A 14538-nucleotide genomic window follows, 5' to 3' on the forward strand; every position below is an offset into this window, starting at 1 on the left:
AGGTTTCAGCGTTCAACTCCGGCGTTGTGTTGTCAACTTCAGCTGAAGAGAAATAAAATAATCAAAACCCCGAAGAGTTCCAATTCAGAGTAGTTTTTGAGTTATTGGAACGTGAACTTACCTTGAGACTTGCTCGTTCTCATGACGTCATAGGCGACTGAGGTTTCAGCGTTCAGCTCCGGCGTTGTGTTGTCAATTTCAGCTGAAGAGAAATAACAATAATCAAAACCCCGAAGAGTTCCAATTAAGAGTAGGTTTTGAGTTATTGGAACGTGAACTTACCTTGAGACTTGCTCGTTATCATGACGCCATAGGCGACTGAGGTTTCAGCGTTCAGCTCCGGCGTTGTGTTGTCAACTTCAGCTGAAGAGAAATAAAATAATCAAAACCCCGAAGAGTTCCAATTCAGAGTAGTTTTTGAGTTATTGGAACGTGAACTTATGTCACAAGTTGTAAGTAACTCAGTGTTTAGAAATATATGTTTGCATAATGCTGAATACCTAAGGTTGCCACCAAAATGTAATCGGTTTAAGAGTTTAAGGTTCACCTCTGCTATTCAGCAAAATTGTCAGGGTGTCCACCATTCCGATGCCGTTACCACAGTCACACACGTAATAGCCGTAGTCTTCTGCTCCAGACACTGTATTGATTTGCAAGGTGTTCGTCACTGTGTACCCCTCTACGCCACCTCTGCCGTGAATGGTCTCCACCAGTGTGATCCTTCCAGGATGGCTCTGGTTGGTTATTCTGGTGCCAGTCGGACCCAACCATGTCGTCATTGGGTAGGGGTTGCCTTCGGCCGTGCATACTAGAGTGGCTCTCTCCCCAACGTTGGCTTCGGCGTAGTTGTTTTCTGGGTTTGTTATGGTAACTCCAACTTTGAGAGATACACAAGTGGGAAACGGAAGACTTGAATTCATTAACAGTGTTCTAAACATTACGGGAACGCTTTGCATTGTCAATTGATGTTAAGGAGATGGCTTTACGAATATTCGGCAATGTTAGTTACAGACATGTTTAAAATAAAACTATCCGGTTAAAAACAGGTCAATGCTGTACTTTGAAATCCTTTAAATAAATGTTAACACAATCAATCGAAGGGCATGAAACTTACAATGCACGATGATGTCGACTGGCGTTGAAAATACAACGGGTGGTATACCGTTGTTTCCACGACACCTGTATGACCCAGTCTGCTCCTTTGTGATGCTCCTTAGTGTCAGAGTGCTCGTACCATCGCTGTAAACAGAGGCAAGGGAGTCAGGAGATCCGACCTTCTCCCACGTGATGAAATCAGCGGGCATGGGATTGGCGTCTGCGCTGCAGGACAGGATGACGTCATCTCCCTCCTCGACTGGACCGGGTGTGAGAACCATCGGCTCCGAAAAGAAGGGACGATCTTGAGGTTTGAAAAGTAAATTGGGGAAAGGAAACGATCTGCATGTTACATCTACGCACATTATTAGCGACGGTAAAGTGATTTCAGTTGTAGCTTTGTCTTCTTAAACAGTTCAACCTTTCAGGGAAAGAAGTGACGTGAACTTTAACGGAAGGTGCAGTAATTACAGCTGTGTGCTACATTATCTGAAAGCTTCAACAAGGAACTCACAACAGATCGCGTTCCATGAAGAACCACTTGAGTTTAAGGAGGGTTTGTCAATACATTTGTTATTTTCCCCTTAATATATTTTTTTCGTATTGCTACAAACATAAGGTCTATAGCTGTCCCTAGGCGTACCTCACGATACGTCAGACGATCAGACGATCCTCGTGGAGAAAGGGGGTTTAAACCGTTCGGAAAGTGCCTTTAAATGAGCTTGACGACCAGTTATAAAGATCCAATCATTGCCAAGCTCGGCACGAGGGGATACAAATGTTTACAGACACAAAGATGGCAACAAGTAAAACGAAGAACGAACGAAAATCTTTTTTGCCTGGAATTGAATTCTTTATTTTAGTTGAAGGTATTATATGATTATCAGAGCTATAAGTATAACTTCCATTAGAAGGATTTTTTTTATTTATTTATTTTTTTTTTTTTTTTTTTATATTATTATTTTGTTTTAATTTTTTAAAAGGAAATTGGGGAAGACTAATCAGCATGGCTAGGAGGATATTTTTTATAAGGAACATTGGGGAAAACTAACCAGCATGGCTAGGAGGATATTTTTTAAAAAGAAAAATGGGGAAGACTAACCAGCATGGCTAGGAGGATATTTTTTTTAGAAGGAAAATTGGGGAAGACTAACCAGCATGGCTAGGAGGATATTTTTTAGAAGGAAAATTGGGGAAGACTAACCAGCATGGTTAGGAGGATATTTTTTAGAAGGAAAAATGGGAAAGACTAACCAGCATGGCTAGGAGGATATTTTTTAGAAGGAAAATTGGGGAAGACTAACCAGCATGGCTAGGAGGATATTTTTTTAGAAGGAAAATTGGGGAAAACTAACCAGTATGGCTAGGAGAATATTTGTTAAAAAACAAAGTTGGGAAGACTAACCAGCATGGCTCGGAGGGTACTTTTTAGAAGGAAAATTGGCACAGCTAGTAGCCTAGCATGAATACTAAAGGAAGTTTACGTTAGGCCGTACAAACGCAGCGTGGAAATTTCAAGGATTGTAAGGAACGGATCATTAAAACATACACCGGAAAGTGAAGTAGTTTATAGGTTAGTATAAGTAGTAAGGAATGCCGGCATGTAAAAGCTCTTACCAGTCTGTTTTGGTAAATTTGACAAGAAACCAGAAATTTGTCTAAAAAGCGAGACTCATCAGGTACAGTTCGCTAGACCTTGGGTAGGTTTCGTCTCGAGACTGTACGACCTACCCCGTAAGAACTTTTACGTGTTGATGTTATATCATAATTTAAATTTCAAGGAAGGGGGTATTTAATTGGGTTGTAAGAGTATAATTTTCATTAGAGATCAACTCACCTAAAACGATAAGACGTCCGCTCATTAAAGCCGAGGATATGGTGTTAAGAGGTCACGTTCAAAGGTACAAGTACATGTAGTAAAGGAATTGCGTTGCAACGTCAGAAGAATACGTGTTGTTCTTATGGTAGCTGGGAGCAAAGTGTGACGTGACGCCGGCGCGACGCACGGTTTTTTGAAAACGTATAAGATACACGCGTATCATACGCGCGCGTAATAATGAATCGTTGTGCGTATCAATGAAATGAGTGGCACAATATCAGTGCGGGGTCGACGTAAGTAAAAAACGCAGCTCAGAGATTGTTATAGGTTAAATACAAATTTTTTAGTTAAGCATCTCGTTCATAAAATTTATTTGATAATTTAATAATTTTTAAAATCTTATTTACGTGTAAGAAATAAGATGTTCACAAAATAAGATAACGTTCGTGAAAAGAAAGAAGAAAGAGTTAAATAAGAATGGAAAATGCAGGGAGAAGAGAAAAAGGATTACAGGGAACGGCCCCGCAGACTCTCGAGAATTACGTAAGAACGCCAGTGCAAATCTGTCGACTTGTCTTTCAATTGTTTTCGTATTGCTACAAACATAAGGTCTATAGCTGTCCCTAGGCGTACCTCACGATACGTCAGACGATCAGACGATCCTCGTGGAGAAAGGGGGTTTAAACCGTTCGGAAAGTGCCTTTAAATGAGCTTGACGACCAGTTATAAAGATCCAATCATTGCCAAGCTCGGCACGAGGGGATACAAATGTTTACAGACACAAAGATGGCAACAAGTAAAACGAAGAACGAACGAAAATCTTTTTTGCCTGGAATTGAATTCTTTATTTTAGTTGAAGGTATTATATGATTATCAGAGCTATAAGTATAACTTCCATTAGAAGGATTTTTTTTATTTATTTATTTTTTTTTTTTTTTATATTATTATTTTGTTTTAATTTTTTAAAAGGAAATTGGGGAAGACTAATCAGCATGGCTAGGAGGATATTTTTTATAAGGAACATTGGGGAAAACTAACCAGCATGGCTAGGAGGATATTTTTTAAAAAGAAAAATGGGGAAGACTAACCAGCATGGCTAGGAGGATATTTTTTTTAGAAGGAAAATTGGGGAAGACTAACCAGCATGGCTAGGAGGATATTTTTTAGAAGGAAAATTGGGGAAGACTAACCAGCATGGTTAGGAGGATATTTTTTAGAAGGAAAAATGGGAAAGACTAACCAGCATGGCTAGGAGGATATTTTTTAGAAGGAAAATTGGGGAAGACTAACCAGCATGGCTAGGAGGATATTTTTTTAGAAGGAAAATTGGGGAAAACTAACCAGTATGGCTAGGAGAATATTTGTTAAAAAACAAAGTTGGGAAGACTAACCAGCATGGCTCGGAGGGTACTTTTTAGAAGGAAAATTGGCACAGCTAGTAGCCTAGCATGAATACTAAAGGAAGTTTACGTTAGGCCGTACAAACGCAGCGTGGAAATTTCAAGGATTGTAAGGAACGGATCATTAAAACATACACCGGAAAGTGAAGTAGTTTATAGGTTAGTATAAGTAGTAAGGAATGCCGGCATGTAAAAGCTCTTACCAGTCTGTTTTGGTAAATTTGACAAGAAACCAGAAATTTGTCTAAAAAGCGAGACTCATCAGGTACAGTTCGCTAGACCTTGGGTAGGTTTCGTCTCGAGACTGTACGACCTACCCCGTAAGAACTTTTACGTGTTGATGTTATATCATAATTTAAATTTCAAGGAAGGGGGTATTTAATTGGGTTGTAAGAGTATAATTTTCATTAGAGATCAACTCACCTAAAACGATAAGACGTCCGCTCATTAAAGCCGAGGATATGGTGTTAAGAGGTCACGTTCAAAGGTACAAGTACATGTAGTAAAGGAATTGCGTTGCAACGTCAGAAGAATACGTGTTGTTCTTATGGTAGCTGGGAGCAAAGTGTGACGTGACGCCGGCGCGACGCACGGTTTTTTGAAAACGTATAAGATACACGCGTATCATACGCGCGCGTAATAATGAATCGTTGTGCGTATCAATGAAATGAGTGGCACAATATCAGTGCGGGGTCGACGTAAGTAAAAAACGCAGCTCAGAGATTGTTATAGGTTAAATACAAATTTTTTAGTTAAGCATCTCGTTCATAAAATTTATTTGATAATTTAATAATTTTTAAAATCTTATTTACGTGTAAGAAATAAGATGTTCACAAAATAAGATAACGTTCGTGAAAAGAAAGAAGAAAGAGTTAAATAAGAATGGAAAATGCAGGGAGAAGAGAAAAAGGATTACAGGGAACGGCCCCGCAGACTCTCGAGAATTACGTAAGAACGCCAGTGCAAATCTGTCGACTTGTCTTTCAATTGTTTTCGTATTGCTACAAACATAAGGTCTATAGCTGTCCCTAGGCGTACCTCACGATACGTCAGACGATCAGACGATCCTCGTGGAGAAAGGGGGTTTAAACCGTTCGGAAAGTGCCTTTAAATGAGCTTGACGACCAGTTATAAAGATCCAATCATTGCCAAGCTCGGCACGAGGGGATACAAATGTTTACAGACACAAAGATGGCAACAAGTAAAACGAAGAACGAACGAAAATCTTTTTTGCCTGGAATTGAATTCTTTATTTTAGTTGAAGGTATTATATGATTATCAGAGCTATAAGTATAACTTCCATTAGAAGGATTTTTTTTATTTATTTATTTATTTTTTTTTTTTATATTATTATTTTGTTTTAATTTTTTAAAAGGAAATTGGGGAAGACTAATCAGCATGGCTAGGAGGATATTTTTTATAAGGAACATTGGGGAAAACTAACCAGCATGGCTAGGAGGATATTTTTTAAAAAGAAAAATGGGGAAGACTAACCAGCATGGCTAGGAGGATATTTTTTTTAGAAGGAAAATTGGGGAAGACTAACCAGCATGGCTAGGAGGATATTTTTTAGAAGGAAAATTGGGGAAGACTAACCAGCATGGTTAGGAGGATATTTTTTAGAAGGAAAAATGGGAAAGACTAACCAGCATGGCTAGGAGGATATTTTTTAGAAGGAAAATTGGGGAAGACTAACCAGCATGGCTAGGAGGATATTTTTTTAGAAGGAAAATTGGGGAAAACTAACCAGTATGGCTAGGAGAATATTTGTTAAAAAACAAAGTTGGGAAGACTAACCAGCATGGCTCGGAGGGTACTTTTTAGAAGGAAAATTGGCACAGCTAGTAGCCTAGCATGAATACTAAAGGAAGTTTACGTTAGGCCGTACAAACGCAGCGTGGAAATTTCAAGGATTGTAAGGAACGGATCATTAAAACATACACCGGAAAGTGAAGTAGTTTATAGGTTAGTATAAGTAGTAAGGAATGCCGGCATGTAAAAGCTCTTACCAGTCTGTTTTGGTAAATTTGACAAGAAACCAGAAATTTGTCTAAAAAGCGAGACTCATCAGGTACAGTTCGCTAGACCTTGGGTAGGTTTCGTCTCGAGACTGTACGACCTACCCCGTAAGAACTTTTACGTGTTGATGTTATATCATAATTTAAATTTCAAGGAAGGGGGTATTTAATTGGGTTGTAAGAGTATAATTTTCATTAGAGATCAACTCACCTAAAACGATAAGACGTCCGCTCATTAAAGCCGAGGATATGGTGTTAAGAGGTCACGTTCAAAGGTACAAGTACATGTAGTAAAGGAATTGCGTTGCAACGTCAGAAGAATACGTGTTGTTCTTATGGTAGCTGGGAGCAAAGTGTGACGTGACGCCGGCGCGACGCACGGTTTTTTGAAAACGTATAAGATACACGCGTATCATACGCGCGCGTAATAATAAATCGTTGTGCGTATCAATGAAATGAGTGGCACAATATCAGTGCGGGGTCGACGTAAGTAAAAAACGCAGCTCAGAGATTGTTATAGGTTAAATACAATTTTTTTAGTTAAGCATCTCGTTCATAAAATTTATTTGATAATTTAATAATTTTTAAAATCTTATTTACGTGTAAGAAATAAGATGTTCACAAAATAAGATAACGTTCGTGAAAAGAAAGAAGAAAGAGTTAAATAAGAATGGAAAATGCAGGGAGAAGAGAAAAAGGATTACAGGGAACGGCCCCGCAGACTCTCGAGAATTACGTAAGAACGCCAGTGCAAATCTGTCGACTTGTCTTTCAATTGTTTTCGTATTGCTACAAACATAAGGTCTATAGCTGTCCCTAGGCGTACCTCACGATACGTCAGACGATCAGACGATCCTCGTGGAGAAAGGGGGTTTAAACCGTTCGGAAAGTGCCTTTAAATGAGCTTGACGACCAGTTATAAAGATCCAATCATTGCCAAGCTCGGCACGAGGGGATACAAATGTTTACAGACACAAAGATGGCAACAAGTAAAACGAAGAACGAACGAAAATCTTTTTTGCCTGGAATTGAATTCTTTATTTTAGTTGAAGGTATTATATGATTATCAGAGCTATAAGTATAACTTCCATTAGAAGGATTTTTTTTATTTATTTATTTATTTTTTTTTTTTTTTTTTTTTTTTTTTTTTTATTTATTATTTTGTTTTAATTTTTTAAAAGGAAATTGGGGAAGACTAATCAGCATGGCTAGGAGGATATTTTTTATAAGGAACATTGGGGAAAACTAACCAGCATGGCTAGGAGGATATTTTTTAAAAAGAAAAATGGGGAAGACTAACCAGCATGGCTAGGAGGATATTTTTTTTAGAAGGAAAATTGGGGAAGACTAACCAGCATGGCTAGGAGGATATTTTTTAGAAGGAAAATTGGGGAAGACTAACCAGCATGGTTAGGAGGATATTTTTTAGAAGGAAAAATGGGAAAGACTAACCAGCATGGCTAGGAGGATATTTTTTAGAAGGAAAATTGGGGAAGACTAACCAGCATGGCTAGGAGGATATTTTTTTAGAAGGAAAATTGGGGAAAACTAACCAGTATGGCTAGGAGAATATTTGTTAAAAAACAAAGTTGGGAAGACTAACCAGCATGGCTCGGAGGGTACTTTTTAGAAGGAAAATTGGCACAGCTAGTAGCCTAGCATGAATACTAAAGGAAGTTTACGTTAGGCCGTACAAACGCAGCGTGGAAATTTCAAGGATTGTAAGGAACGGATCATTAAAACATACACCGGAAAGTGAAGTAGTTTATAGGTTAGTATAAGTAGTAAGGAATGCCGGCATGTAAAAGCTCTTACCAGTCTGTTTTGGTAAATTTGACAAGAAACCAGAAATTTGTCTAAAAAGCGAGACTCATCAGGTACAGTTCGCTAGACCTTGGGTAGGTTTCGTCTCGAGACTGTACGACCTACCCCGTAAGAACTTTTACGTGTTGATGTTATATCATAATTTAAATTTCAAGGAAGGGGGTATTTAATTGGGTTGTAAGAGTATAATTTTCATTAGAGATCAACTCACCTAAAACGATAAGACGTCCGCTCATTAAAGCCGAGGATATGGTGTTAAGAGGTCACGTTCAAAGGTACAAGTACATGTAGTAAAGGAATTGCGTTGCAACGTCAGAAGAATACGTGTTGTTCTTATGGTAGCTGGGAGCAAAGTGTGACGTGACGCCGGCGCGACGCACGGTTTTTTGAAAACGTATAAGATACACGCGTATCATACGCGCGCGTAATAATGAATCGTTGTGCGTATCAATGAAATGAGTGGCACAATATCAGTGCGGGGTCGACGTAAGTAAAAAACGCAGCTCAGAGATTGTTATAGGTTAAATACAAATTTTTTAGTTAAGCATCTCGTTCATAAAATTTATTTGATAATTTAATAATTTTTAAAATCTTATTTACGTGTAAGAAATAAGATGTTCACAAAATAAGATAACGTTCGTGAAAAGAAAGAAGAAAGAGTTAAATAAGAATGGAAAATGCAGGGAGAAGAGAAAAAGGATTACAGGGAACGGCCCCGCAGACTCTCGAGAATTACGTAAGAACGCCAGTGCAAATCTGTCGACTTGTCTTTCAATTGTTTTCGTATTGCTACAAACATAAGGTCTATAGCTGTCCCTAGGCGTACCTCACGATACGTCAGACGATCAGACGATCCTCGTGGAGAAAGGGGGTTTAAACCGTTCGGAAAGTGCCTTTAAATGAGCTTGACGACCAGTTATAAAGATCCAATCATTGCCAAGCTCGGCACGAGGGGATACAAATGTTTACAGACACAAAGATGGCAACAAGTAAAACGAAGAACGAACGAAAATCTTTTTTGCCTGGAATTGAATTCTTTATTTTAGTTGAAGGTATTATATGATTATCAGAGCTATAAGTATAACTTCCATTAGAAGGATTTTTTTTATTTATTTATTTTTTTTTTTTTTTATATTATTATTTTGTTTTAATTTTTTAAAAGGAAATTGGGGAAGACTAATCAGCATGGCTAGGAGGATATTTTTTATAAGGAACATTGGGGAAAACTAACCAGCATGGCTAGGAGGATATTTTTTAAAAAGAAAAATGGGGAAGACTAACCAGCATGGCTAGGAGGATATTTTTTTTAGAAGGAAAATTGGGGAAGACTAACCAGCATGGCTAGGAGGATATTTTTTAGAAGGAAAATTGGGGAAGACTAACCAGCATGGTTAGGAGGATATTTTTTAGAAGGAAAAATGGGAAAGACTAACCAGCATGGCTAGGAGGATATTTTTTAGAAGGAAAATTGGGGAAGACTAACCAGCATGGCTAGGAGGATATTTTTTTAGAAGGAAAATTGGGGAAAACTAACCAGTATGGCTAGGAGAATATTTGTTAAAAAACAAAGTTGGGAAGACTAACCAGCATGGCTCGGAGGGTACTTTTTAGAAGGAAAATTGGCACAGCTAGTAGCCTAGCATGAATACTAAAGGAAGTTTACGTTAGGCCGTACAAACGCAGCGTGGAAATTTCAAGGATTGTAAGGAACGGATCATTAAAACATACACCGGAAAGTGAAGTAGTTTATAGGTTAGTATAAGTAGTAAGGAATGCCGGCATGTAAAAGCTCTTACCAGTCTGTTTTGGTAAATTTGACAAGAAACCAGAAATTTGTCTAAAAAGCGAGACTCATCAGGTACAGTTCGCTAGACCTTGGGTAGGTTTCGTCTCGAGACTGTACGACCTACCCCGTAAGAACTTTTACGTGTTGATGTTATATCATAATTTAAATTTCAAGGAAGGGGGTATTTAATTGGGTTGTAAGAGTATAATTTTCATTAGAGATCAACTCACCTAAAACGATAAGACGTCCGCTCATTAAAGCCGAGGATATGGTGTTAAGAGGTCACGTTCAAAGGTACAAGTACATGTAGTAAAGGAATTGCGTTGCAACGTCAGAAGAATACGTGTTGTTCTTATGGTAGCTGGGAGCAAAGTGTGACGTGACGCCGGCGCGACGCACGGTTTTTTGAAAACGTATAAGATACACGCGTATCATACGCGCGCGTAATAATGAATCGTTGTGCGTATCAATGAAATGAGTGGCACAATATCAGTGCGGGGTCGACGTAAGTAAAAAACGCAGCTCAGAGATTGTTATAGGTTAAATACAAATTTTTTAGTTAAGCATCTCGTTCATAAAATTTATTTGATAATTTAATAATTTTTAAAATCTTATTTACGTGTAAGAAATAAGATGTTCACAAAATAAGATAACGTTCGTGAAAAGAAAGAAGAAAGAGTTAAATAAGAATGGAAAATGCAGGGAGAAGAGAAAAAGGATTACAGGGAACGGCCCCGCAGACTCTCGAGAATTACGTAAGAACGCCAGTGCAAATCTGTCGACTTGTCTTTCAATTGTTTTCGTATTGCTACAAACATAAGGTCTATAGCTGTCCCTAGGCGTACCTCACGATACGTCAGACGATCAGACGATCCTCGTGGAGAAAGGGGGTTTAAACCGTTCGGAAAGTGCCTTTAAATGAGCTTGACGACCAGTTATAAAGATCCAATCATTGCCAAGCTCGGCACGAGGGGATACAAATGTTTACAGACACAAAGATGGCAACAAGTAAAACGAAGAACGAACGAAAATCTTTTTTGCCTGGAATTGAATTCTTTATTTTAGTTGAAGGTATTATATGATTATCAGAGCTATAAGTATAACTTCCATTAGAAGGATTTTTTTTATTTATTTATTTTTTTTTTTTTTTTATATTATTATTTTGTTTTAATTTTTTAAAAGGAAATTGGGGAAGACTAATCAGCATGGCTAGGAGGATATTTTTTATAAGGAACATTGGGGAAAACTAACCAGCATGGCTAGGAGGATATTTTTTAAAAAGAAAAATGGGGAAGACTAACCAGCATGGCTAGGAGGATATTTTTTTTTAGAAGGAAAATTGGGGAAGACTAACCAGCATGGCTAGGAGGATATTTTTTAGAAGGAAAATTGGGGAAGACTAACCAGCATGGTTAGGAGGATATTTTTTAGAAGGAAAAATGGGAAAGACTAACCAGCATGGCTAGGAGGATATTTTTTAGAAGGAAAATTGGGGAAGACTAACCAGCATGGCTAGGAGGATATTTTTTTTAGAAGGAAAATTGGGGAAAACTAACCAGTATGGCTAGGAGAATATTTGTTAAAAAACAAAGTTGGGAAGACTAACCAGCATGGCTCGGAGGGTACTTTTTAGAAGGAAAATTGGCACAGCTAGTAGCCTAGCATGAATACTAAAGGAAGTTTACGTTAGGCCGTACAAACGCAGCGTGGAAATTTCAAGGATTGTAAGGAACGGATCATTAAAACATACACCGGAAAGTGAAGTAGTTTATAGGTTAGTATAAGTAGTAAGGAATGCCGGCATGTAAAAGCTCTTACCAGTCTGTTTTGGTAAATTTGACAAGAAACCAGAAATTTGTCTAAAAAGCGAGACTCATCAGGTACAGTTCGCTAGACCTTGGGTAGGTTTCGTCTCGAGACTGTACGACCTACCCCGTAAGAACTTTTACGTGTTGATGTTATATCATAATTTAAATTTCAAGGAAGGGGGTATTTAATTGGGTTGTAAGAGTATAATTTTCATTAGAGATCAACTCACCTAAAACGATAAGACGTCCGCTCATTAAAGCCGAGGATATGGTGTTAAGAGGTCACGTTCAAAGGTACAAGTACATGTAGTAAAGGAATTGCGTTGCAACGTCAGAAGAATACGTGTTGTTCTTATGGTAGCTGGGAGCAAAGTGTGACGTGACGCCGGCGCGACGCACGGTTTTTTGAAAACGTATAAGATACACGCGTATCATACGCGCGCGTAATAATGAATCGTTGTGCGTATCAATGAAATGAGTGGCACAATATCAGTGCGGGGTCGACGTAAGTAAAAAACGCAGCTCAGAGATTGTTATAGGTTAAATACAAATTTTTTAGTTAAGCATCTCGTTCATAAAATTTATTTGATAATTTAATAATTTTTAAAATCTTATTTACGTGTAAGAAATAAGATGTTCACAAAATAAGATAACGTTCGTGAAAAGAAAGAAGAAAGAGTTAAATAAGAATGGAAAATGCAGGGAGAAGAGAAAAAGGATTACAGGGAACGGCCCCGCAGACTCTCGAGAATTACGTAAGAACGCCAGTGCAAATCTGTCGACTTGTCTTTCAATTGTTTTCGTATTGCTACAAACATAAGGTCTATAGCTGTCCCTAGGCGTACCTCACGATACGTCAGACGATCAGACGATCCTCGTGGAGAAAGGGGGTTTAAACCGTTCGGAAAGTGCCTTTAAATGAGCTTGACGACCAGTTATAAAGATCCAATCATTGCCAAGCTCGGCACGAGGGGATACAAATGTTTACAGACACAAAGATGGCAACAAGTAAAACGAAGAACGAACGAAAATCTTTTTTGCCTGGAATTGAATTCTTTATTTTAGTTGAAGGTATTATATGATTATCAGAGCTATAAGTATAACTTCCATTAGAAGGATTTTTTTTATTTATTTATTTTTTTTTTTTTTTATATTATTATTTTGTTTTAATTTTTTAAAAGGAAATTGGGGAAGACTAATCAGCATGGCTAGGAGGATATTTTTTATAAGGAACATTGGGGAAAACTAACCAGCATGGCTAGGAGGATATTTTTTAAAAAGAAAAATGGGGAAGACTAACCAGCATGGCTAGGAGGATATTTTTTTTAGAAGGAAAATTGGGGAAGACTAACCAGCATGGCTAGGAGGATATTTTTTAGAAGGAAAATTGGGGAAGACTAACCAGCATGGTTAGGAGGATATTTTTTAGAAGGAAAAATGGGAAAGACTAACCAGCATGGCTAGGAGGATATTTTTTAGAAGGAAAATTGGGGAAGACTAACCAGCATGGCTAGGAGGATATTTTTTTAGAAGGAAAATTGGGGAAAACTAACCAGTATGGCTAGGAGAATATTTGTTAAAAAACAAAGTTGGGAAGACTAACCAGCATGGCTCGGAGGGTACTTTTTAGAAGGAAAATTGGCACAGCTAGTAGCCTAGCATGAATACTAAAGGAAGTTTACGTTAGGCCGTACAAACGCAGCGTGGAAATTTCAAGGATTGTAAGGAACGGATCATTAAAACATACACCGGAAAGTGAAGTAGTTTATAGGTTAGTATAAGTAGTAAGGAATGCCGGCATGTAAAAGCTCTTACCAGTCTGTTTTGGTAAATTTGACAAGAAACCAGAAATTTGTCTAAAAAGCGAGACTCATCAGGTACAGTTCGCTAGACCTTGGGTAGGTTTCGTCTCGAGACTGTACGACCTACCCCGTAAGAACTTTTACGTGTTGATGTTATATCATAATTTAAATTTCAAGGAAGGGGGTATTTAATTGGGTTGTAAGAGTATAATTTTCATTAGAGATCAACTCACCTAAAACGATAAGACGTCCGCTCATTAAAGCCGAGGATATGGTGTTAAGAGGTCACGTTCAAAGGTACAAGTACATGTAGTAAAGGAATTGCGTTGCAACGTCAGAAGAATACGTGTTGTTCTTATGGTAGCTGGGAGCAAAGTGTGACGTGACGCCGGCGCGACGCACGGTTTTTTGAAAACGTATAAGATACACGCGTATCATACGCGCGCGTAATAATGAATCGTTGTGCGTATCAATGAAATGAGTGGCACAATATCAGTGCGGGGTCGACGTAAGTAAAAAACGCAGCTCAGAGATTGTTATAGGTTAAATACAAATTTTTTAGTTAAGCATCTCGTTCATAAAATTTATTTGATAATTTAATAATTTTTAAAATCTTATTTACGTGTAAGAAATAAGATGTTCACAAAATAAGATAACGTTCGTGAAAAGAAAGAAGAAAGAGTTAAATAAGAATGGAAAATGCAGGGAGAAGAGAAAAAGGATTACAGGGAACGGCCCCGCAGACTCTCGAGAATTACGTAAGAACGCCAGTGCAAATCTGTCGACTTGTCTTTCAATTGTTTTCGTATTGCTACAAACATAAGGTCTATAGCTGTCCCTAGGCGTACCTCACGATACGTCAGACGATCAGACGATCCTCGTGGAGAAAGGGGGTTTAAACCGTTCGGAAAGTGCCTTTAAATGAGCTTGACGACCAGTTATAAAGATCCAATCATTGCCAAGCTCGGCACGAGGGGATACAAATG

General features: G+C 38.2%; 1 protein-coding gene across 1 annotated transcript in view; it reads right to left on the reverse strand.

The window, feature by feature from the left end:
• Window positions 1-14538, reverse strand: part of LOC119733005 (hemicentin-1-like) — a 47690-nt gene that overhangs the window by 13712 nt on the left and 19440 nt on the right. The window contains exons 19-21 of the mRNA XM_038206586.1: window positions 1115-1399; window positions 548-877; window positions 283-363 (exon numbers count right to left, since the gene is read on the reverse strand). Coding sequence (XP_038062514.1) covers window positions 283-363; window positions 548-877; window positions 1115-1399 — 696 coding nt within the window. The remainder of the gene's footprint in view (window positions 1-282; window positions 364-547; window positions 878-1114; window positions 1400-14538) is intronic.

This window comes from Patiria miniata, unplaced genomic scaffold (genome assembly GCF_015706575.1).
Source record: "Patiria miniata isolate m_02_andy unplaced genomic scaffold, ASM1570657v1 HiC_scaffold_25, whole genome shotgun sequence".
Lineage (NCBI taxonomy): Eukaryota > Metazoa > Echinodermata > Asteroidea > Valvatida > Asterinidae > Patiria > Patiria miniata.